This window comes from Gadus macrocephalus, chromosome 1, assembly GCF_031168955.1.
Source record: "Gadus macrocephalus chromosome 1, ASM3116895v1".
Classification (NCBI taxonomy): Eukaryota; Metazoa; Chordata; class Actinopteri; order Gadiformes; family Gadidae; genus Gadus; species Gadus macrocephalus.
In genome coordinates, this window is record NC_082382.1 from 18137803 (window position 1) to 18163548 (window position 25746).

General features: G+C 44.4%; 2 protein-coding genes across 4 annotated transcripts; one reads left to right on the plus strand and one right to left on the minus strand.

Annotated features, from left to right (window-relative positions):
• Nucleotides 1–252: 252 nt before the first annotated feature.
• On the minus strand, nucleotides 253–18941 carry plod1a (procollagen-lysine, 2-oxoglutarate 5-dioxygenase 1a). Of its 2 annotated transcripts, none has more exons than XM_060057091.1 (19): nucleotides 18703–18941; nucleotides 17826–17914; nucleotides 17490–17623; nucleotides 16635–16798; nucleotides 15393–15505; nucleotides 15207–15270; nucleotides 13313–13410; nucleotides 12866–12967; nucleotides 12198–12329; nucleotides 9816–9940; nucleotides 8575–8679; nucleotides 7673–7798; nucleotides 6730–6871; nucleotides 6243–6356; nucleotides 6025–6090; nucleotides 5267–5371; nucleotides 3946–4092; nucleotides 3184–3309; nucleotides 253–1490 (listed from the first exon to the last, which is right to left on the minus strand). In XM_060057091.1, the coding sequence occupies exons 1-19, from the start codon at nucleotides 18791–18793 to the stop codon at nucleotides 1335–1337; spliced, it is 2199 nt and encodes a 732-aa protein (XP_059913074.1). In that variant the 5' UTR covers nucleotides 18794–18941; the 3' UTR covers nucleotides 253–1334. The 2 variants fall into 2 exon arrangements, with proteins under 2 accessions (XP_059913074.1, XP_059913063.1); XM_060057080.1 differs by lacking the exon at nucleotides 3184–3309 and adding an exon at nucleotides 2757–2882 and having other exon boundaries at nucleotides 18703–18939.
• A 735-nt stretch (nucleotides 18942–19676) lies between these two features.
• kiaa2013 (KIAA2013 ortholog) lies at nucleotides 19677–25080 on the plus strand. 2 transcript variants are annotated; one of them, XM_060057206.1, is made up of 3 exons: nucleotides 19677–21139; nucleotides 21488–22341; nucleotides 23787–25080. In XM_060057206.1, exons 1-3 carry the CDS (start codon nucleotides 20182–20184, stop codon nucleotides 23817–23819), a joined length of 1845 nt encoding a protein of 614 aa, XP_059913189.1. In that variant the 5' UTR covers nucleotides 19677–20181; the 3' UTR covers nucleotides 23820–25080. The 2 variants fall into 2 exon arrangements, with proteins under 2 accessions (XP_059913189.1, XP_059913198.1); XM_060057215.1 differs by having other exon boundaries at nucleotides 24100–25080.
• Nucleotides 25081–25746: the final 666 nt, after the last annotated feature.

Below are 25746 nucleotides of genomic sequence, written 5' to 3' on the forward strand. Positions count from 1 at the left end.
TGAGACCAAATGCAACACTGCCATTGTTTATTATGCAACATAATATTGAATCAAATAATAATACAGTAGTTCATATCAAAGTCTGTGATCAAATTATAGGATTTAAAGATGTGACAATTACATATAATCTATTCTAAAGTATTAATGTTTTTATCCAATGCAAGTATCAAAAAGAGTCTTGGTTCGAATCTCCATGTACTTTCTGATTAGGATGGACTGTTTTACATATTAAGAATGAGACTCACCATGATATCCTCAATTAGCTTCTTTATTATCAATTCAGAGTGTCAACAATGGAATTATTGCTTTTCACCATTACTGACATATGCACCTGTAGAAGCTTATGTAGAAGCTAATAAGAATGCACCATTCATAAGGTGACATTTTTATTAACAATTCAGGACATGAGGGGGGGGGGGGGTAGACTTTATGTAAGAACAGTCAGAACAATTTAAAAAGGCTTAAGGACTTTTGACAACTCAGTGGAGGTCTGAGTCTTTGATAAAAGGAGAAATAGGTCACCTGATTTCCACATTCAAATTTACAGAAAGGTCCTGGATATTGCACATGACTGTAACACGGATATCTGGCATATCGTCACACGTATAAAAAATAAATAAAGATACCATGACAGAATAACTCGCTCAGGACCTTTGTAGGACATGTGCTGAAATGAGGACCCTGAATTACAGAAATGATTGACTATAATACTGAAAGCCACTGTTAACTTATTATCAAACTCAAAGCTTCAGGATAATTATTAGGGGGTTGTATTATTAAATTATTAAGCTGAACTGCCTTTTTCCTGAGAGAAATTCAGCCAGAGGTCTCACTCAGCACACTTTGGTCTTGGAAACTTCCGGATTTCTACGATACTAAACACATATACATACTCCGGGCTCATCCCAACTGCACAACTGCAGTTTTTGTCGCTCACAAATACATATTCACAGCCACTACTAGAGGGGACAATTCAAAGCAAATTTAAGGCAAAAGTGGTGTAACCTTTGCCTCCACTGACATCTTCTGGGTGTAACGATACAGAGTTCTCCTGTGGGATCTCCCATGATGCTTCTCCCTAGACCATGACCATTACCAAAGCTACCTCTAAGCTAATTACTAAACTTAAATATTATATGCTTTACACTTGAACTTAAAGGTAACCATTTCAAACTTTACACCTGAACTGAACTTAAGGTAACCATTTCAAAGTATGTCTAATTTAATCATACAGTATCTTGTTGTGTATCTACTTCTAAACTTCATCATGGGAATTAGCACCAAAGGGAGAATTCTGCAGAGTTGCACCGCATGTGTTCTGCTAACTGGTCAGATCAGGGGTCAATAAAGGAGACGGCGATGTATCGGACACCCCCGGTAGTGGGGAGCCCCTCATGGTAGTGGGTGAGCCGGCCAGGGTGCATGAGAGACCAGCCTTTTCGGGGCGCCTCAACTGAACAGTTGTAGCGGATGAATCGACAGCCTCCACCCTGCCGGCAGCAGAATGACACGGAAACACAAACAAAATAAGTTTAGATCAGGCGATACTGTTGGAATCAGAACCATAAATATGGCTTTGGTATACTGTAGCCATCGTTTCTGTTCAATAGCAGATTTTACTCCACAGAATTAGACAGAAATCAAACAAAATGTGATGGCTTCAGTTACAATTTTTGAAATTGTGTTGTTAAAATTCATATTATAATTTACATAACGTTTCAGTACACAATGCTGGATAAAGGATCCCTATTATAAATTATATTTCCTTTAAATATTTAGAGCTAGATCTCATATCATTGATTTACTAAATAACTCTGGTTCAAGAATTTTGATAATATATTCAAGCAAAGATAACGGTAGCATGGAGACAATGATCGTAGATAATTACATTTATATAATACATTTCTTAAGTAATAATAAAAATGCTACAATTGATATTTTTACAAGATGGAGACAGAAATGACACATCCAGATGAAACACCTCTGGAATGGAATGTCTTTGACATGCAGATTAGAATGACAAACACAGAGTTGACTGAATGAATGTATATGAGATGTCACCAAAGACACATAACATGCTATTAAGTTATATTTTGCTATTCAATATTTGTGAATCCCATCTGAGCACCATGCGTTGCATACTGCTTCAGTATCTAATATAAAATTACCTTGATATAAAATATTTATAGCTTTATTATTATGCATATTCTGTACTTCATATATTTGTGGTATCATTATATTTATTCATTTATATTTATTCTGCACATTAATAATGGTGTCACGGTCATACAACTGTCTTGTTATTATTTACACAGATATTGTACAAATGTTAAGCATCTTCCATCTTCAAGATACAAACACCCTTATCTACATTAAAGAGGAGAAGCTGAAACTATGAACTGACTAAAACTCTAGGTATTATATAAAACTCAATATTCATTATGTTTTAGCCATAAAATGAAATAGGAATCGGGGTTAGCCAATTGAGTGTACCAGTGGGAACTATTTTTAATCAATAGATGGCAGCAAACTTTAAAGTAATAGAAGTAGTGTGTAGAACTCTTGAATGCTGTTATGCATTAGAAAAGTCCAAAGGTTATAAATGTCCTCTCACCTTATCTTACGATTTTTTATTTTTCCTTGTGTTTAATCTGTAGCTACTTTATCCTACCAAAACCAGCACCGCAGGTCGATTGTTCTCCTATAAGATCAAACTGTTTGTCAGGGGATCCCTGCACCCACACACAACCACTCACCTGGTAATCAAGGCCCACTTGATTGAGTGCAACATTTACAGTGAATGTCGAGGCATCGTGGTGCGGCCTTAAAGAAGGTTGCTCGTCTGGCTTATATCTAACTACGAAAGCCAAGTCAAATTCAGCCTGCAAAGACAAACACAAATACAGGGGAGGGGAAGAACACAGTCATGCGAGTGCATCGAAGGAACCGTTCAGGGGCCGGGGAGAGGTGTGTTGTTTGTTTGTCTGTGTGCGTCTCCGCCTCTTAGGTCAGCCTCAACGCCACCTCTTTCTGGGCCCCCTCACGCCAGCATTCACTCTCCCCGGGAAGACAAGAAAGAAGAGAAGGGGACAAAGGGGACAGGACGGACTACGGGTTGTTGGGCTACAAAGGTCCCGTCAGGTGGAGGCCGGCTAGCGCTACGGGCCGGAAACCACCTTTTACCTGGTAGTCAACGTCTTTGGTGTTGAGCGCTACGTTTATAGTGAAAGTGGAGGCGTCGTGGTGAGGCCGCAGCAGGGGCTGCTCGTCAGGTTTGTACCTCACCACAAAGTTCAGGTTGGACTCACACTGATGAGGGGAGACATGAGGAGAAGGAGGAGGAGGAGCAGCACAGAGTAACACATCTGGCTACGTAATATGGTATAATATCATCAATCATACACCAGTTAGGAATGAATAATATATAGAGTGTATCCAAATATCGATTGACTGCTTTTCTGCTGTCAATAGTTTAGATCCAATTTATCAAAAAATGTTCATGTAAAGCAATAGACCAGAGTAATATTAACATTGTCAGAGCAACTTCCAGAGCAATCTGATAATAAAGTGCAACCCAATTGTTTGCTCATTCAAACTATTGTTTGAATATTGTGGAATACTAGCGAAGATATAAAAAATCGGTATGGGATGTGCTGTCACCTGTCGGTGTAGGCTGTGGACATTTCTGACTACACAAAACAGAATGACGGCATACAAGTATGAATATGGCATTTCATAATGGGTTAGAAATGTATTTAAATTTAACCAAAATATCATTGAGATTAGGTTTAGATTTAGATTTTAAATTAATAAAAAATCTTGTTATTTAAATGCATCATTCAAAAAACGAAAAACATGTGTTTCAATTAATAAAGTTTTCCGACATTCTAAACAAACAAGCAACCATTGTCCTTGCAAAATCAGAAATGGCGCCTTCATCCTTACCTTGGTGTAGTACCCAGGGAACAGCTTCTCTGTGATGGGAGCCACATAGTCCAGCAGCAGCTTGTGCCACTCCTTCTCGTAGCCCACCTGGTTCATGTGGATGTCGATGGTGGGCACGTTCTCATAGCCCCCCTGGATTCTCTTATCCTGTAAGATGCAGACAGACGAAAGATGGGTTCAGATGCTGAACTTTGTCAGGGTAAGTTTTCACCTGTTTGTAGTTTTCTTTGAATATGAATGATCAAGCATGAATAATTGTGTTTTGTCTTAGTATTTTACTTTGTTACAACTTACGTGACCAAAAACGGGTGAATTCAAAATGATGAATTCAGCTGATCAAGTCAAGTGAATTTAAATGTATAGCCCTTTATCACAGTAACAGCCTCAAATGCTTCACAGCCCCGTGTTAAACAACCCCCCCCCCCCCCCCCCAATGATCACAGAACAGGGATCCCTCTGTCCAGGTTTAGCTATAACCCTAACACTGCCAATCGTGCAAACATGTAAGGAAATATCATAACTAATCCCAAAAACAAGGCAGAAACTAAGAATAGTTAGTGGCTAAGTGGCTAAATTAAGGACAAAAATGATGGTCAAAAAACATTCCAATCAATTTAAATTAAAGTAAGAGTCACTTTAAAAATGAGCTTCTGCTTTGATATAACCAGCAATCTTGGGTTAAATCATCGGTTCTGTGGCCCTGATTGAAACCGATGCATTCAGCGGCTGCACTTCTTTAGGACAAAAGCATTCCATGCACATTAGAAAAGGTATGGGTTGCTCTCACCAAAATAAATCTTCTTGGTATGTGTAGCAAACTGTGAATAAATCAGTGCCCATGTGGCTGCTATAAAATGTGAAGCTGCTATGTGGGTCGGTCACAGAGTGGACCGAGTTGACAGCAAAACACCAAATTACCGATTACACATAATGACATGTGTTCAGAGCAAAAGGGTCCCTTTAAAGCCCCAGTAAATAAGGAGTAAGTTTGGTGCTATGGAAATGAATATATCTCTGATATTTATGGCAATGTGTAATAGTCATAGTCATATTTCCTTTCTTTTTTTCCCTATCTTCTTCTTCTTTTTGTAGTTGTGGGTCTTTACCAGCTTTTCCACTGAGGGTTTCAGAATTGTCAACCATATATGGCTGATTGAAAATGTCCCCATCAGCATAGATATAACCTCTACTACATCCCCTTGTTTTAAGGTATGAACCCGCTGGCTTAACAAAAAAAAAGCCTTCTAATACTGCTACTAGTCTGGTATCCACGGTGAACCCGATGACCGGTGTCTGTTCCTGGAGGTGTATTAATACGTACCACGGCACCACCCCCAGACCACTGCCCAAAGTGTTCCATCTCCTGCACAAAGTGGTCGCAGGCCACCTCCGAGAACATGGGGAACCAGTACACATCAGGGCAGGGCTGGAAGAAACACACATAAAACACCTTCATCAAAACCTTCAATATTGGTTATGCAGCTGCACAACAGGTCATGTTTGCCCAACTGTCATTTTGAGAAGCTTGAGATTATTTGGCAACATCTAACATTTAGTAATTTCACAGATTTGTATCCAACATGATAGCAGTGCATTTTGTTTTGAATACATTAATGTCATTATTGAGAAGAACTTTCACTGGGAATCCAACAAATAGACAAAAGACAAAATATAAATAATGAATGAACATATCATAAATATATCTCAGTAAATACACAATTATGGTTTGCTATTACTTCAAAAATAGTGTCCCTTTGTGCATTCCATCATATGTTTTTTGTTCATTTGTGTTTGCTGTATAAACACAGTGGGAAGTAGACGCAGCCTTGCAGTTTGCAGTCATACTTGTGTATGAAGGGGACGCTGGCACTCTTTGCTCAACCACTGCATGTGTAATTATCTAATTTTTACTATTTGCACATGAGTTGGTGCGATAAAGGTCTAAATTACAATTTAATGGTACACCTTAAGTCAAAGGCTGGCAACCGCTGCACGAGACGAATGACTGAACAATGCAAGCAAAGTGTTAATATTTCAGTAACCCTTATTTGGAGTTAGTCTTAATTCAAAGTGACTCACCGTTTCAATCAGCTTGTTTTTCATGATGAGGGAGTAATTTGGATGGATGTAGCGCTCTTCGAAGTCCTGAGGAAATGAAGGTTCAATTAGCTCATTTCAACGTATGGAATCTCACATACGTTTACACGTATGTGAGATTCGTGTAAAAAGACACAAACAAGTACAGACAAGTACACACAGAGAGGAGGTAATCTTTGAGATAATGAGATGATTCTTACCACAGGGTTCTCGAAGATCTGCCAGAGGTCATTGTGGAGGTGCTTCGTCTGGTAGTTTTCCACAGACAGGATGCGCCCAAACGTGTGCATGTTGGTAACGTACAGGAACACCCCCTGAGATTCAGCGGAGGACGACACATCAGATGCAAGGGTTAGTAAAGTTGAATGGGCGAATATTCAGTTAATTCAAAATGTTACGATTTTAAATGCATAAATGATTCCGCTAACATATGATATGTTATAGCATGCATATTTTTGGAATTAGCAATGGAATATTTTGTTGAATAATATGTCTAATATGTCTGTACCTGCACATTTTCATACAATTATTATTATGTAGTCTATTGTATAACTGGACCCCCCTGTTCCTGCCTTTGCCTGCTGTAGTATGCTGCACATTGGACAATACAACTTGAATATGACTTCAAAAATCAGGTGTATTAAAGTCCAATTAACCACCCGAGGACGGAAGGGATTGCTGTCCAACCTTGCTGCGAACACTGGTGCAGAAGGCCATGTCCGCATCCTGCGTGTCGGAGCTGAAGAGGTCGTAGTCAGGGATACCGGAGCGAAGCACGTCCCCCTTCACCAGGTACACGCTGGAGATGTAGGGCACGTTCCACACCCCCCTACAGCCATAGCACAGTGTTTACACCGGGCTTACACCACGCACCCACACACACACACACACACACACACACACACACTGCAGCGCTGCACATGTTCACAGTACAGGTGACCTGGTTACACTGAATATTCACCATACGCGAACGATACACAACTTAAACAACATGTATAGTCGCATTGCGTGAACTGTGCGAGCCAGCGCCGAACAAAACTGACGACATCACGTCTCGTAAGGTAATTTTTTGCATGCCGTTCACCTCTGAGATCTTAAGGGCTACATATAATACCACCAGGTGTGTGTGTGTAATTAGCTATTATAAAGCCTCTTCTGACACCACAAGTAGGCGTGTCCACCTAGATGTGTGGAAGGATCAGTCTACCAGCCTACCCAGTGGACTGTAGCAAACGTTGCTCATCTATCCGTCATACGTCTAGGTGGAAAGGCCCACTTGATATGTCAGAAAAGGTTGATTTTCAAAAGGGCTTGTAACGGCTAATCACACTCACACACCAGGTGGTATAATATGACACCTTTAAGCGTTGCAAACAGAGTGCACGAACTGCGTTTATCCTCACCAATGTTTGGGCCAAACCGTGACCATGACTGCTCGGGCCATAACTTAAGGGGACTGTCCTCGCACTTCACAAACGGTGCTTCACGGCGACCGGTACATTTAGCTTACCTGTTTACTTTACTTAGTAAACACGCAGTCTTTACACAGTACAGTAAAACGCTGTATACCTTCGGGATAACACAAATATACACAGTTCCCTCAGCTAGGATGTCAAAAGGATGAACCTACACCCGGCGTCCCTGGACGATGTCGACGTAGTCCTCGGAGCGGGCGTAGAAGCCGTCAGCGCTGAGCGCGCCCCAGAAGTTGCTCCACAGCCGCCCGGGCCTAGTGATCATGGGAGCCACGATGGGCCTGGGGAGAGACAACAGCCAGCAGAGCTCAGGGACAGGAAGCAGCAGCATGGAGGGTCGGTGGCATCACCTCAATACTTCCTCTTCCATGTTCCCAATGGGAAAAATGAAATGCCATTTCAAGTTAGTATCTGAAGTAAGTAAAAAATTTATATATTAGTAAATTAAAAATAACATATTTAAATTCTTGCTAATTGTGTTAAACATTTGTGTGGGATAAAATTGTATTCAGTGCTAAAGGACCCTTACAATTTAGTCCTGATTTCTTGTGGAATGCTGTATAAATATATACATAATAGATTTTATTTTTTTTATTAGTTCCAGTAAGAACAATTTACTCAAACTTGCATTTGACACAAATACCTTCCTTCAGAACAAAATTAAGAAATATGATTGAAAGATGTTAAAGGTCCCATGGCATGCTACTTTATGGATGCTTTTATATAGTGGCTAATGGGCCCCTTATGCGATACATGAAGGCGATAGCCTTTGTGCAGAATTGAACGCTCGTGTTTCAGTGGATGTATCGCAATGGTGAGGCGCACACAGCTTTTGGCCATGTTCTGTAAATATTCTAGAACACTTCGGGTGCGTACACACACACACACGTGTTTGTGTGTATTCACACACACACACACACACACACACAAACACATGGCGCTCTCACGGTCGTAGCTTATTGTCTCATTGGCCCTCTCATAAAGTGAAATTTTCATGCCATGGGGATATATATATATATATACATATATATATATATATATGTTGGTATATACTCACAGGTTTCGCTCGATGAGTATTTTGAGCGTGTCCTTGTTCTTCAGGACCACCTCGCTGTCCACGCTGAAGAAATATTTACACTGTTTGTCTTGTCGACACAAATCTCTGAAATAAGGACAGAATACAGACGAGTCACGAAAAACCCTTTCAAGCCACATTGATTTGGCATACATTCAATCAGACATCAGCTTAATTGCAAGAGGCACTCAGATGTCCCTTGAGCCTTAAAACTAAACCGGGCCAAGTCATCCACTTACACACCCAGTGTGTAACTCAGACTAGCATGAGTGTATATTTAGGGTGATCAGGGTTCATTTACATCTGCATTATTCAAAAGAGTGGGGAGTTGTGATCTCAGACCAAAGCAACAGCACCAGAGCAGCCCTTACCACTTGACCACACTTCAGTATAGTAGGTAATGGTAATGCACAGGGTGTTATTATTAGGGGAGAGGGGGCTGGCGTCATCTTAATGCTGGGTAGTGTGGGGGGGCTGCGCCCCAGTAGAGTTGGAAGGGCAATGTTGTTTTCAAACGGGTTTGATTTTATCGGGCTCGCATAATGAGGGGGGGATTGAGACTAAAATGGGCGATACGGTGTCAACCGCCATTTGAAAGAAACAAATGCCCCGTTCCTTGGAGCTGATGACTCAGATATGTGGATTTAAATGTTGACAATCAGACATAAACCCATGATTTTCTTCCTTGTAATTTTAAATAGATTAAACGGCTGTACAACTGAAAAAATAGCAACAAGTCATTGAGGGGATAGACGCGTCGATAAATCCAAATTCCATTTGTAGTTTATACTATTTATCTGTTTTTACTTTGACTTTTGAAGAATATACCTGACATCTTTGCAGTGCATTCCAAGCTAAACAAATATACATTATATTTGGCGACTTTTCACGGAGAACCTGAGAGTACAGTCTTCATGTGTGGACCACTGCATGGCCCCAGGCGCCTAGTGTGGACAGACCCAAGACTGATCGTCAAGACCGGTCATTAGTGTGTCCTGCCGAAGTCCGCCCTGACTTTAAAAGAAGCCTGGAGGATAGGAGGCTTCAGTGGCTCTTCCCACAAGTGCGCCTACCACATAACCACAAGTTTGATTCCTACCTTCAGTCCTTTGCTACATGTCGTATCCTGTCTTCTTCAGCCCCACTCTGCTGTCTGTCTCCACTGTGCCATCCAAAGGCACGAAACGGCCAGAAATGATAAAAAATATATAAACCCCACTCACAGGCCAAGGTTGCGTGAGGAGATGCTGTCTGTGTCGGCTCCCTCTGGGCCCACCACCTTGACGTCCTGGTACAGACCGCCATGGCTCTCCAGGAAGGAGTCCACCTGCTTCTTGTGGTGGCTCTCCTGGGGGAGGAAGAGGTCATGTTTGTTATCATGCCTGTTATGTTAGCCTTTGTTAAGCAGTCCAACCTGTAGGAGGACTCCGGCAAGATGCCCTATCCCTCTACCAGGAATAGGGTGAGGTCATCCTGCTAAAGGCTTCATGACATGCATGTGAATGCACTGTGCGTGTCTTTGGATGAAATCCTCTGCTAAAACGATGATAGTATAATTTAAATGTATATTAATAACCTGCTGCCTTGCATGGTTGAACCCACCGTTGGTGGGTGAATGTGTGTCTTTGGATAAGAGCGTCTGTTGAATGCCCTAAATTAAAATTAATTTAACGATTGATTTTATGATTTATTTTATGAACCTTAGCAAATTCTAAATTTACGATGAAAAGCTAGAGGAAGTAGGAACTGCTGTGTGGGCAAAATGTAGACCATTAAAACAAACCAGGCTCTAAGCTCTGAGAAGTGCTGTGTGTGATGTGCTTTACCAAGTGTTGTACCACAGAGCTGTGTTTTTTAATGCATAAAAACCCAGCTCTGCCCTTTAACCCGTCAACTCACAGTTTGACCTCATCTCGAAAGGTCTTGCTGCTGTGTGTATTAAGGGTCTCAGAAACATCTGCGTGACCTCAGTGACTTAATACTATCACATGTGCATATGGTAGGACCTGTGAAGGGATTGTGGTCTCGATGTGCAAAACTAAATGGCTTACACAAATGCCCAAATTAAATAGCTTACTTGGCTGGGTTATGTATAATATCCTCAACCCTTGTGAATAATTATCTCAGCTTGCTTGACCAACAGTTCCATAGTCTCCATAGTTCTCTGTGAGATCACATACTGAGGGCTGTCTATTGGGTCTCAAATACGTCACAAATACGACTTTAGTATAAATGCAGACAAGTCCAAAACAGGTTGAAAGCAGCGTTTCACTTTCTTTCGTTTCATATTTATTTTGACCAATAACAGGGATCTGAAATTGCCTAATTGGTCAATTCCCCTAAAATCTCCTCTCTCCAATTCCGTATTGAAACAGGAAACAACGCCTAACTCCGCCACTTTCCATTTTTGGATTTCGAAATAAGGTTTTAATGCATCAATATAAACTTTATAAAGACTTTGTATGCCCCACTCAACCAGGTATCCTGAAGCTAGCCTAAAATAGGTCCTAAGAATAAAACGGTCTGTGACCCTGCATTCCTCTGGGCCTGTCTGCTGCTTGGCACCAGGCTGTCCCTTTAACCCCCCCCCCCCCCCCCCCCAGCTGTCTGCCTAACCTGCCCCCTCTAACCCAGGTCAGCTATACCAGCTACACCCACACCCACAGACTAACCACCAGCCAGGCTGTCCCCAGTGACCGGTTTATATTTGAGTTGTATACACCCGGTAAGGATACCTTCATTAGGGATAATTACACTACCACTACAACACAACAGCATCTGGGAACAGTAGGTTTGTTTTTAGATAACCGACAAGCTGTATGGATGCTCATTGACTGGCCAGCCTTTCTCCACGTAACCCAAGTCACTTTATTATGAATAATTTCTCATTTTAGTTCACCATTTTGCAGAAAATATCCTGAACTTAGCGGCTACTCACTATCATCAGTGTAGTGTAAATCCCAGGCCCCGAGTAGCTTCGCTATTAGCTGGCACATTCCTGGCCCACGGTGAATGTAAACAGCGCAAGCTAGCACACGTTTGATCAAGAAGGGAAGTGGTCCCATTCCTGGTGTGGTTGATTCCCACCCGAGCCACTGTTGCGATCATCCAACCATGCAGTGCAATGCCATCACACCCAGTGTCATACGAACGAGAAGGATGATGGCGGAGGATAGGGGGGACCGATGGTATCACACTGATGGCTATCTCAAGTTTGATTTGATATGCAATACTTTTTGTGTAGTGTAGTGTACAGTGTAGTGCAGTGTAGTGTAGCATTGTGTAGTCAAGTGTGGTGTAGTGAGGTGTAGAGAGGTGTAGTGAGGTGTAGTGTAGTGTAGTGTCGTGTAGTGAGGTGGAGTGCAGAGTAGTGCAGTGAGGTGGAGTCTAGTGTAATGTAGTGTAGTGTAGTGAGGAGTAATGTAGTGAAGAGTAGTTTAGTGTAGTGTACCTCGATCACTCACACTGCACAGCAAAATACTAACTTTGAACAGCGTATTATTTTCCACGTCAGCAAAGATCTCATTATGCTACTAAACATCTTGTAAATGTCATAAAGCATTAGCATCGCTTCAGTGGAGTTAACTCAGGCAATCAACCCTCACCTGGTTGTATATGAAGAGTTTCAGTCTGTTCTTGGGGTACTGAAGATTCAGTAGGCGTTCAAAAAAGACGGTGAGGAAGGGGGTGGGCTGCTGAATGAAGACCCCGATCGTCACCTGAGGAAATTCACTCTCCTGGAGAAACAAACACAACCAGAGACAAACAAAGCAATGTTCTACATCAATTTGTGGTTGCCATTTAGGTTCTGCCATTTAAGCAGGTCCACTTTACATCTCATAAACCTCAATCTGTGTTGGTTTAATTTTCCATTTCGTTGTTGAACAGTTACTATACAAGAAGATGCAGCTGGCATCTAAGCAAAGTCGTGAAAGGTGCCGTGACGATGGGTCGTGTAATAAACACGGTCCTGTTCAAACACAAGCGGAACAAGGACAGCACGGATAGAAACATCCAGGAGACTTTCCATCCGCGCATCTTTCCAGAGAGCGTCACTAAGTGATGCTCTCATTTGAGGACACTATCTAGGGTGGGTCAGGCTGGCTATTTACAACGCTATGACCTCAGAGAGGGGCTCATTAAGTATGACCTCACCTGTAGTTACGTGGGTAATGAGGCTGGTGGCAGCTGTTGAGCATGCTGTGCACTCGCTAAGAAAGTGAGAGTGCGCGTCACACGTGGTTCAGAGAGGGAGGGGGGGCGGACGGCTCACCTGGATCCCAGTGAGAGGTCTGAGGTTCTGGTGACATTCAGTGCAGCCGGTTTCAAAGGTCCACACCTTGGGAATGTAGTTGCCAAGGTAGTTGACCTGCAACTGGGGACACAATGACACTGTTTAGCAGATGCTTTTATCCAACCTTTGGGATCAAAACCAATAGACTTTTGAATGGGAATAGGACTGATTCAATTGCTATGAAAGATTCAAAGCTCTTCGATGGCTGTTAATAAGATACATTGAAAACATGTAAATACCATTAAGCTTTACAATGGTACAAAGTTCTAGACCAAAGTTAAAGTTTAGTTTAGTTCAGTCAAAGTAGTTTGTTTTTAACCAAATCCATCCCTTTTACTATTTAGGTCATTGTGGTATTCATACAATTTCATACGTTTCTACTGGTTAATTCCTAACTCTACTATAATGTCTTTCTTTGCGGGCTACCTTGGTGGGGCCGTTGCCATGGACGATGACCGGAAGTGTGTCATACAGCACATTCCTGGCCCGTACCCGGCTGTCCTCAAACTTCAGCACCACCTCATCTACATACACATGCACGCGACAGCCAAGCACACACGCAAACACGTGCAACAGCAAGCACACACAAACACGAGCACACACACATACACAAAAAAAACACACATACACACATACTTTATATTAATTAATAATCCAAAACATAAAGTTAATATCAAACTCAAAACTGCCGTTATTCACTTCATCTAATTTTTTTCATTTTTATACCTAAAACCATCTATGCTGGTGTAATGTAGTACTGGAAAACTAAAAGTGACAAGCTATGTTAAAGACAAAGAAACTCATGGTAATCCTGTGTATTAAAGTCCAAAGAAGTCTCCAGCAGAGTGTTCCTTTAGGTTTAAGCGACGCCCCCTCACACAATACAGCTGTTCTTTGCAGCAAAGCTGGGCTCTCTCAAGCACATCTGGGGGAGGCATGGAAAATGGGTAGTTGGCCAGCCTTCCTGCTTCCTCCCCACCGTCCTCCCGTAACTCCTCCCCCTTTTTTGTTCATTCATCGGGCTACGTGACCTCAAGCACATATCCGTCTCCCTCTTTCTGTTCCCCCCTCCTCTCCCTCTCTCCCTCCTTATCAGCACGTCTCTCTGGCTCTATGTCCCCCTCTTTCTTCTTGTACCTCAGTGCCCCCCCCCTAACTGTCCCACTCGCTCCCTCCTTTTCTCTCTCCCTCCTTCTCGCTCCCTCCTTCTCTCTCCCTCCTTCTCTCTCCCTCCTTCTCTCAGTTTGTCTCTCAGTCTCCAGCCCCCCCTCTTTTACCTTGTAACTGCCTAGATTATTTTACAGTCTGTTCAAGCCGGGAACATTATTCCTCCTCGCCTTCTGTGTGAAAGGTACGAACATGGAATGGGGGGGGGGGGGGGGGCAATACGCCAGCTCTATTTGGTTCTGAGTAGAAAGCAAATCCGGCATAAGGCTGGGTCTTCTGTACAGTAAAATGTTGCGGGATCTCTGTATAAAAGAGATCCTTCGGTCACTCTCTCTCTCACTCTCTTTCTCTTGCAAACTATACATTCCTGACCAAGGCGGCACAGGACTGCAAGGGGGGGGAAGCAGTAAAACAAACAGAGTGAAGGGGAGTAAGACAAGATGCAAAGAGAGAGACGGAGCGAAAGGGCTCTCGGAGGATGATCATGTCTAAACTTGCAGTGCTCATTAAAAATGACAATCACCCCTGTGTTCTTCACACTTTTTCTTTTTTCAAAATATGATCCTGCAATGTTTGCCTCCATATCTCGGCTTGGGGGCAACCAACCAATGGCAATCCTTTGAAGGAAGTGGCAGGGGGGGGGGGAGTATCCCTTCATCTCTACACAACAGCTATTAACTGTTCCCTACCACCTGGGTAATAAATAATAGATAACAACATGGGTTTACCCAGCCAGGGAAAGTAGCCTATCTCAGCAGAACAATTACAGCAAGGTGGCTTCGGGCTAGTATTAATTACATTGTAACAAACTTTATTTGTTTCTCACACGTTAGCTTTAATTGCTTAAGACTAAGTAAATATGTCAGCTGCAAATGTTAACCTCTATGTAAATATGTTAGCTGTGATTCTGAAAGCGAATGTCTTGCCTTGAGCTTTTTAAACTGCAGTCAGATGCTATTGATGCTCATAGTTGTAAGCAGTAAGTGTTCCGGTCAATATATTTTAGATGAGGTTGCAACACTGTTAGTAAATAGTGTTTTGCATTCATTAGCGATGCAGCCAAGTTCTATTGTAAGTGGAAAATAACAGTCAAAGCAGATCTTTTTGCGTGTGATAACGTGTGTTTCTGGCTTCTGTGTGTAAAGGCACTTACCAAGGGCTCCATTGAGGTTTTGGAACAATCTGCATCTGCTGTCCAGTGTGATATTTATGGATTTCTGAAATGGGGAAGGTAAAACAATGTTGTGAGATACTTACACATGGACAAATCACAAAAACAGTTTTTAATATTTATACAGTTGGTTATAACCATATTAATAAGTCTAATAAGTATGCATACCCTTTTTTCTGGGTTGATATAGATGTTAGTGAAGAACAACTGGTCACTGTCGTGGTCTTCTCCTGTCCAATCAGCGACCATCGTCTTGACATTAGGGAGGTAGCCAATGAAGCCTGAGGACAGAGAAGGGACAAGAGACATTGTAATGCTGCTTTGTAAAGTCACAGACAAAATCGGCAGCAGCCGATATCAAATAGTTGAACAAGCTACCATGGCAACACATTCCTCTACCTTGGACAGATAACAGTAGCCAAACCAGAGGTTACACTGGCCATCTTTAATGGGAATTACTGAACACAATGTATGTTCAAAAACCTTTCTTTCTTTTTTTTTCTTGATCTGGACATGCACATGACATAGTGACGGTGTGAACAGAGATAACCTTATTCAAACCACATTAACAGATTACTCATCATCCTCATCGTCATCCGCTTATTATGTAATAAGAAAAACTAAAACAATCTGATATTTATTAAGCTGGACCCTGTCAGGTAATGAAAAGCAGGTCTCTGTGCCTTCAGTGCCGTCTTCCTGCACAGCAGAAAGCCTGCTATTTTCAGCCTATAAAAATACACTATAAACTCCTTCAAGGGAACATGCAGCATATCATTAAAAATTCCACATTATTTTTATCCCTCTATGCTTACAAACACTGACACACACAAACACATTGACCAAAACAAACTGAAAGGTAAACCTACTGACAAACACACACTGACCAACAAAGGGGTTGGTGCATTAAAAGACAATGTACAGCACATTTATAACGTGCACTGAACATCAAGCATAAGATAAAGCACAATCATTGGTGTAACACAAATACTTGATGCTATTCTGGTTCAGATTCTTGTAATGTCCCAGTATATTTCTATATGACCACCACCACCACCACCACCACCACCACCACCACCACCACCACCAACGGACCTACCTACCGACCCCACCACCACCATCCCCAACCAAACCATCATCAACCCCATCACCGGCACCACTTCAACCCCCACCAGTGGACCTACCTCCGAACCCCACCACCACCACCTCCGTCCCCATCCCCACCAGTGGACCTACCTCCGAACCCCACCACCACCACCTCCGTCCCCATCCCCACCAGTGGACCTACCTCCGAACCCCACCACCACCACCTCCGTCCCCATCCCCACCAGTGGACCTACCTCCGAACGCCACCACCACCACCACCTCCACCACCACCACCTCCGTCCCCACCCCCACCAGTGGACCTACCTCCCGCCCCCAGGAAGCGGTTTCCCTCGCGGACATGCGGGTACTTGTCCTCCAGGTGTCTGTCGGGCCAGATGAGGGTCTCTGAGGAGAAGACCACCCTGTGCCCGCTCTGCTGGAACTTCTTCAGCAGCTCCTTGGGCCCAGAGGCAAACACCACATCATAGCTGAGGGGAAACGAGGAGCAGCGATGACTACGGGACACTGCACAGAGCCACTGCAGGGCTCGGCCGTGGCAAGCCAATCACAATATGAGAGGAGAGAAGGTGGCTGCATATTATGAGGAGCCACAGTTAATGAGTGGAGTGTTTAGCCAGCACTGGCTGGCTTCACTCATAGGCAATGGCAGTAAAAGGGAGAGACGTTTTTCAGTTATCTATTCCCTGATCATAATAAGCATGAATCAGTAGCGACAGAGAAACAAGCAGGTGGGCAGGATAGTCTAGTCTAGTGGCTAGGGGGGATGACCTCGAGTCGACTAGTCCCGGGTTTGAACACAAATGTCTACAGACTTCCCGTAAGCATTCTTAAGCAACATGCTCTAACCCCTACTAGCTCTGCGTTCAGTGTCAGTAACGTCTTTGTTCATGCTCAGTGTCTTTTGGGAGAGAGGCATCTATTTTGTAGTGTGTAAATAGTATTTTCCACTGCTTCCACTGGATGAGAAGGACAGTATAGTGGTTAGAGTTTGACTCCCGGCCAAAATGTGCTGGGTTCAAACACCAATGACTGCAGCTTCATTTAGAAGGTGTCCCACTCCTACCTGCATATTAATGACGTGTATCTAAAAGGTTTCTCTGCGGCTAAATAACCATATAATGATCCATCCTGCAGCACCAGGAAAACGAGGTGACCTACCTGTCTATGAATAGGATGGTCTTCTCCTGCTCCTCCTTCATCTCCTCCAGAGCCGTCTTGAGGAGGCGTATCCTCTGGCCTCCTCCGGGGGCCATGTAGTCCCCCCCTTGCCATTTCTCCCCGCGCCCCAGCACCTTTTATCCCCATGGAGCACAGAAGACAACTTAACACCACCACTTTTCTTCAGGTTGACTTTAAACCTTGGCCTGAAGGACTAGCAGATTTTCATCAGTGGTTTATCATCAGACTTTTTATTTTGCCCTGTGGCCAGAGCGATTAGAGGAGGAATTAAGCTTTCAGATCAACGTCAATCTACTTGCAGGTATTTGCCCCTACCTTGACAGTGTAGTTGAAGAGCTTTGCAGACCTCAGGAAACGGCTGAAGCCATCTGTCTCTGCGGTGGCAACTGTCAATACTAGGAGGTCTGTAGGAAGACGAGCAGTGTGTGAGATAGTAAAGGGAAAGAAAGACAACGGTTTTGTGCTGAATTAGGATAATCTTTTCTTCCCCTATCAGAGACTCATCAACGTGCAATAGGTCAATAAGTAATAGCTGTTAAATTGTGTGGACGAATAGACAATGCATTTCGTTTGAAGTTGTTTTGAATATGGTAAGAACATAAATAAGGCAGCTAACTCTAAACGACTATCATTATTTAAAGGGTATAAACACAAACGTTGGTTCGAAATAATTATTAATTGAAAGTCAACCATATGAGCACATTTGAACTGACTAAGTTCAATTTTATTTGGATTCAACGTAGTCAAAGTCATGGTTTGAGAATGGTGAACTAAACGAGGAGCATGAATGCCTGGACAAAATTGCTACTGCCAAATCACTTCATGAAATAGTTTACATGGGTAGGCTGCATAATACATTTAATCCGATTTCATGCGAACAGTATCAGTTCTCCGAAGCCGACTTGCTTTTGCATAATTCTCCGTTTAAGTTATTACGGCTGTGATATCATCCGACCACCGCTATCCACCAACTTGTTGAATACAGCATTGGGACAGGCAATACCGTCCACGTCAGCGGCGTGTTCGGACTCGGAGGAACCTTCTCGACTGGACAGTGAACCTTCCCGACAGAACCTAACTCTACTCTATCTACTACTGAATTAAGCACAAGTCCGCACACGTCTAATACAGCGGTACAAAAAAAATGCATCTAGTTATATGACATCTGTAGTACAAGATATGTTACGCATACCTTCTGGAGTTTTCTGCTCTTCGGAGCTTGTCAGAGGCAATTGGGCAAAGCTGAAAAATGCACTAAACGCCAAGAGGAATACTATTTTCATTGTAATCGAGACCGATATTGTCCCACTAGTTGGTGTAATGGATATTAGCCTGTTGTAGACAGTAGTGTCCGCGTCTGTGGGGAGAAGAGATGTGTACGACTCAGAAGTTGCGTGTTGAACCAATGTTCCCCCCGTCCCACAGACCCAGCCCCGTTTCCTCTCGCTCCCCCTTCTCTCGTCGCTCCCCCTTCTCTCTCTCCCCCTCTCTCTCTCTCTCTCTCTCTCTCTCTCTCTCTCTCTCTCTCTCTCTCTCTCTCTCTCTCTCTCTCTCTCTCTCTCTCTCTCTCTCTCTCTCTCTCTCTCTCTCTCTCTCTCTCTCTCTCTCTCTCTCTCTCTCTCTCTCTCTCTCTCTCTCTCTCTCTCTCTCTCTCTCTCTCTCTCTCGTACATGGACCTATTAAAGGTCACGTACGGCAAGAAGAGTGTCTCGCTCCCTCTCTCGCGCAAGCGCAAGCGCACGCACACACACACACACACACACACACACACACACACACACACACACACACACACACACACACACACACACACACACACACACACACACACACACACACACACACACCAAATGTGAAACTTGTACAGGGAACAGTGAAATTATTTTAATAATGACCGCTAATGACGGTTAATAAAATAACCCCGATTCAAGAGAACGTTTGGTGATTCGATAAATATGACTCTGTTTTTATAAAGGTCTGCCCTAATAACTAGAGCTATTAAACAAAATCATTCGACCTTCATAAACTGTACAGGATGACATGTACCACAGCGTGACCGTGCGTCTATATCATGGACCTATTAAAGAAGGTCTATATAAAGCACATGAGCAAGATACATAACGCTGCCGTAAAAGTATTTTACGGCATTTACGGTCGTTGCCATGTCGACCCCAACCCCCTTTACGGCAGTCTAACCAGAAGTGTCGACGAAATATTGGATGTTTGCAAACAGTTCATGTCCCGGGAAGAAAAAAAACTATATTTCAGCAACGAAACATGTATATTCGTGGAGGTTCGAGCATAGGGTGACCTGTTCATGAATGGGATCGACATTGACAGCGAGTTAAGGAAGTCACGATGTAAGAAAAAAGTCGCAAGTTTAATCGGGAGCTACTTCACTTTGCCAGCTAACGTAAGCTAACCTTTACATAACAAAGCCTGTCTGACAGGTTTGCTGAATGCACAGCTTGCATTAGACCATGACTACGTGCTCATTATTACCGCAGGTGGCAGCCTATCACGGTTAGCATGGTTCACGTTTGATATCAAAGCTTCGTTAGCGATTTGCATAGTCGGTGTAGAAGTGTAGGCGCAACGTATTGTAAGGACGGTATTTGCAAACCGATTGCAAAGTGAGGAAGTTCCGAGGAGTCAAACCTTCTAACGCACAATGTGGCTCCAGCAAAGGTTAAAGGGTCTGCCGGGCTTGCTGTCGAGCAGCTGGGCAAGACGACTCCTCATAGGACTTTTGCTGTTTCTGATCTTCTACTGGTACCTGGGCGAAGACCGCGGCTTGAGGTTTTTCAGTAGTTCGGTTAAGTCCGGCGGAGTGGCGGGCCAGTGCCTACAGAACGAGATCCACAGGTGGAAGTCGCTGGTCGAGCGAGGAGAGGGGATCTACAGCACCGCTCAGGAGAGTGTGGACACACCCTTCGTATCAGGTAACGGCCACATTCTGGTCGACATTGACTCTAACAAACTGTGGGTGGCCTCTTCCCCCCTGCCTGGCTCGGCTCCTGTCCACCAGACGGAGTACTCCCCGGTGGTAGCCGTCAGCCTGCCGGGGAAGCGGGCAGAGGCGCGGGCCACCATGCTATGGTTCCGGAAGGGCTCGGTCCTCTCGGTTCGCTGCCTCCTGCCCGCCACCTCGCAGTTGGCCCGGGACTGCCTCACCGTCCGGGAGGAGTTCATCGCCCACCGCAGCCGGCCCAACGTCTACCTGCAGCGCATCCACGTCAGCAACCCGTCTGAGCGTAGTGCCACGCTGGAGGTGGCGGTGGAGCCGCCCCCCTTCGGCAGCCGGTTCTCCTCCTCCGTGGAGAAGATGGAGGACAAGGAGGTGATCATCTCGTCGGGACGCGTGCCGGTCCAGAAGAACCAGGTGGTGCTGGTCGTCGTGGCGACCACAAACCTGTCCGGCCGCATCCAGGTGGCGGCGAAGTCGGACGCCCGGGAGAGCGTGCTGTCGGTGGTGTGGACCTCGGAGCCTGTGGAGGCGTCCAAGGCGGAGGAGACCTTCGGCCGGCTGCGGGACGGGGCCCGGAAGGAGCTGGCGGAGCTGCTCCGGGCCGACGTGGACAAGCTGGTCCTGGACCACCGGCAGGCCTGGCTGGAGCTCTTCATCTCCGGTCAGTAGGGAAACCACTCTCCGACAATATCATAATAAACATAATAAAAAGATAAACATAAACATAATAGATATTATGTTGTTTTTATCACCATAAACTGTGGAAATATTGTGGTAATTATTGCTTTGTGTGGATTTGAGCTGTGAGGGAATCCATTGTATAGAAATAAAGCGATTCTATTTTCTATTATAATGATTTTCAGAAATCCCATTTGTCTAGTCTCAATTGAACTCGACCATTGCCTGGTAATACGGTGGTGCAAACTGCGCTCTTGTTTCTTTGCTAAAGGCTCAACAGGCCTCCTGGTCCGATGTTGACATAACCATATCCCCTCTGTTCCTCCTCCAGGGGTGGAGATGAGGAAGATCACGGACGCCCACACCCCCTCGAGCCGAACGGTCAACACCACCCTCTTCTACATCCTCTCCAGCACGGCCGCGCCCCTGCTGGACCGGCGTCTGCCGGAGGAGGAGCGCGCCGCCCTGGAGTCCAGCCTCAACTACGCCGACCACTGCTTCAGCGGGCACGCCACCATGCACGCCGAGAACCTGTGGCCCGAGCACCTGGGCAGCGCGGCGCAGATCCTGCAGCTGGCCACGCTGTGGACCCTCACGCTGCAGAAGCGCGGCTGCAAGGTGCTGGTGGCGGCGGGCGCCCACGGCGTCATGCAGGGCATGGTGCTGAGCTTCGGCGGCCTGCAGTTCACCGAGAACCACCTGCAGTTCCAGGCGGACCCCGACGTGCTGCACAACAGCTACGCGCTGCGGGGCATCCACTACAACCAGGACCTGATCAACCTGGCGGTGCTGCTGGACGCCGTGGGCAAGCCCTTCCTGCACGTGTCGGTGAAGCCCCAGGAGAAGCCGGTGAAGCTGTACGCCTGCGAGGCGGGCTGCCTGAACGAGCCCGTGGAGCTGACCTCGGAGGTCAAGGGGCACGTGTTCCCCGTGATGGTGACGCAGCCCATCACGCCGCTGCTCTACATCTCCACGGACCTCCGGCACCTGCAGGACCTGCGGCAGACGCTGCACCTCAAGGCCATCCTGGCCCACGAGGAGCACATGGCCAACCGCTACCCGGGGCTGCCCTTCCTCTTCTGGTTCAGCGTGGCGTCGCTCATCACCCTCTTCCACCTCTTCCTCTTCAAGCTCATCTACAACGAGTACTGCGGCCCGGGCGCCAAGCCCCTGTTCCGGAGCAAGGTATAGGCCCGCAAACACACAGCCACACAGCGCCCTCTGCTGGGGAAGCCCTGCCGGCCGCTCGATCGCCTCCTATGTCCTGCTTGTGGTGGCCAAGACTTTTCTATTTCCCCCCTCTACCAGTCCTGCTGGTGCTCCTGTTTTCCCCTTGATCACGGTGTGGGCTCTCTCCTGCTATCGGGTTCTCCCCATCTGTGGACGTTCCCCTGCTGTTTTGTTTGGTTGGTTTCGAGTTTGGCGCAACTCCACTGCCCCCACCCTCGTCATTTTCTCGTCCCCCCCCTCAGTCGAGAGGATGGAGGGATTCTGTGTGCAAAAGAGGCTACAGTAAGAGATCACTGAAACCACTATCTTTTAAGATGTGTATTCGTCTCTGCGAACATATTTCTTAGTTTGCATTGAAAGTACCAGGAGTTGACCGTCCTTCGTGTAAGATTTGCATACAGTGGAAACCATTTTTCCCTCGAATTTGTGTTGACACAGCTGATCAAAATGAATCAAACTTTAATGTATATGTAGCGTTTTTCTTGATGCATTTCAAACTAATGCATACCTAAATAACCCTTTCCTAGAACTAGGCGGGCCAAGTTTAAGTTTTATTTAAACATTTCCTGGTGCCTTCAATTGTAAAGCAGTTTGTCCAATATTTGTGTGCTATTTCTTTCTATTTATTTCATAAATTTCTTTTAGCGAGCAGCTTGAATTGAAAATACCTTTTTGTCTGTTGATGGTGACACAAAGAAAACAAATTAAACAAATACTTATTTTTTTGTCAATGTAAAGTCATGCATTTCCTCTAAATGTCTGTGTAAAACACATAATTTGGGGGAACAATCTTAAATGTTTTTGAAAGGACTATCTGCTACCCTTCATCTGCAATGTTTTTTCTGTGCTATTTTCTTGTCCTTGTTTGGCTGGTGTTTTCTATTCACTCCTGATTAAACTGACACAACACACAGCTTTGCTTCTCTCCTTCTTCCCCCAAACCTGTGGTTCTCAACCTTTTTTTTTTTGCGCTTTGACCAAGTTTTTAGGCTGTTTAAATTTCAAACGAGGTAGCATTGTCACTGTGAACGTACCATGGCATTGCATCACACTGTTTGTATACGTGACGTTTATAACATCTCTTATAGCCTAATGAAATTATTATTACTACATGAAATATATCTATCAGGCGACCCTGTGGCGAGTCCCGACCCACAAGGTTGGGAACCACTGCCCTGAACAGATCTGTTGCTATGCTTACCCACGCACATAACCAGCTCACGGTCGGAGAAGGCCCGTTCTTCAATGTCTCTGCATGCTTCTTCTTCTGCTTCCAATAACAACTGTAAACGGCGTGGGAGTCCGGCCACGTTGCTTTGCCTTGCATGAGTGGCTTGTACTGACCCTCCGCCCTCCCTCCCTCCCTCCCTCCCTCCCTCCCTCCCTCCCTCCCTCACCAGGACGCCAGCATTAATGAGGAGGTTGCCGCTTAGCCGGAGACCCTAGCTCGTGGGTCCCCAGGTACTGCAGATGGCCTCCCCGCCAACGCTGTATCTCTGGGAATACATTTTAGATCGGTGGTTGCTGGTCAAGCTGTGGGTCATGGATCCTTTAAAGCAGCGATGATTGATATGCTCTCCTCTGGCCCTTGTTGGGGGAATTCGGAGGGGGGGGCGGCGGGAGTAACAAAGCCTGCAGAGCAATTGGCCATTTTGTGGCATCAAAATGGGCGTTGGCGTGCCGGTGTTCACGTGATTCTATTGGTTTCCGCAGGACGACCCATCCGTGTGAAGGACGCTGGCCACCATCGGGATAGTGAGTGTTACTAGTGGGCTTCAGTCAATATGGAGGCAGAGGACGTTCAGAATCAATACTTTGATATCCAAGGGGCGGTGGTGCATGGCCTATATTAAAACAAAACCAGTGAATGGTTTCATAATTACTTGATTGTTGTAATGGTAATGGAAAAATTGTTGGGACTGGTGTAGGTGGGTAGCCAGTGAACATGAAGAATTCGTTTTAAAAATGTTAACTTTTTCTGGGAATGTTCTTTAAACATTTGCACGGTCATCCGTTCAGTTGGACAGTTAAAATATTAACTGTTGTTTATTGTATCATGTGTTGATATGAAAGGCCACAATACCTAGAAAGGGTCCGGGTAGGTAACTGCCCTCTCTTTGTGAATGTCTCGTCCAAAATCCATAGTAATTTAAATTCTGTCTATATGAAGCTCATGTAGCCAGGTTGATTTGGGAAAAGTTAAATTGACAACCCTTATTTTGTGGGGGTTGAATGTTTGTGCTTGCATGTGTGTCTCATTAAGTGTGTGTAGTGTTTTTGTTGAGGTTTCCATGTTAACTTTTCACATCAATATTCACCTTTCCTGGATTGAGTTTTTGAGTGGTTTTATGATTTATGTTTGCTTACAGATTTCACCACATTCACATTGTTTCTTTTGTAGGCTATTAAGGGCTTAAATCTATTCCTTTGTTTTTTACTACTGAATGTGCCTTATGTAATTTATTTTGATCATATCTGCAGTCAGACCACACTGCTCTGATATAGCATAATGTGATACTAAAGTACGTTTTCCAACTACACCAAGTTAATGAACATTGAAATGTTCCGTTAAAATGTGTAAATATTTAATTAATGCTAGGCCTTTTCTGATGTTTCTGCATTTTCGTGTGTCGAAATCTGAATCTGATCATATGCAGTGGTGTTGAAGCAATAAAGATCTGATTTTGAATGTGATGTAGCCTACTCCTGGCGTCGATACTCCTCAGATGTTATCCAACACCTAACCCAACCACATTCGCTTTGTGCCAAACACTAACTAAGAGTAGTGAGGCTACATCTGTTTCTTCTCTGAAGCTGTCTGATTAATTGCTGCTGGAAGTGGCAAAATCAGGAAAAGAAAATGTCGGACATCGTTTGTATCCCCTAAAATAAAGTGAATCATTGATAGAATAGCAACTCTTATAATAATGAACACCCCTGACTTTTACGCGTAGTAAAACACTGAGATTGATGCACAAATCGAAACTAGCTATTAATAGCTATAGCTATAATTATGACCTGTATTACATATAGTGTTCATTATGAATCATAACAATTTTAGAAATTAATGATTGTTTTTTGTGTTAAGTTCGCAATTGCAGGCATGATGTGTGGTTGAGTGCGCACGTGGACCCGATCCGTGCCAGAGGAACACATATAAGTGGGCCTGGTCAGGGCCTTCTGCCAGCCTACAACATTCATATCTCAAAAAAATACATCTCTAAATATCCTCATTAAAATGATCGGTTAAAAAAACTACTTATGAACGTAGACAAATAAACAATATTACAATATAACAGCGACAAGCATAATGAAATTGGCTCCATACATTTTTTCCATATGAGATAAAAGGCCTGCGCT

Coding starts and splice junctions, on each gene's coding strand:
- kiaa2013 (XM_060057206.1), top strand. CDS start 20,182: ATGTGGCTCCAGCAAAGGTTAAAGGGTCTGCCGGGCTTGCTGTCGAGC. Junction 21,140..21,487: donor GCTGGAGCTCTTCATCTCCG/GTCAGTAGGGAA, acceptor TTCCTCCTCCAG/GGGTGGAGATGAGGAAGATC. Junction 22,342..23,786: donor AGCCCCTGTTCCGGAGCAAG/GTATAGGCCCGC, acceptor CTCCCTCACCAG/GACGCCAGCATTAATGAGGA.
- plod1a (XM_060057091.1), bottom strand. CDS start 18,793: ATGAAAATAGTATTCCTCTTGGCGTTTAGTGCATTTTTCAGCTTTGCC. Junction 9,941..12,197: donor AACTCTTCATATACAACCAG/GTGAGGGTTGAT, acceptor TTCCTCCCCCAG/GAGAGCCACCACAAGAAGCA. Junction 6,357..6,729: donor GCACCAGTGTTCGCAGCAAG/GTTGGACAGCAA, acceptor GCTGAATCTCAG/GGGGTGTTCCTGTACGTTAC.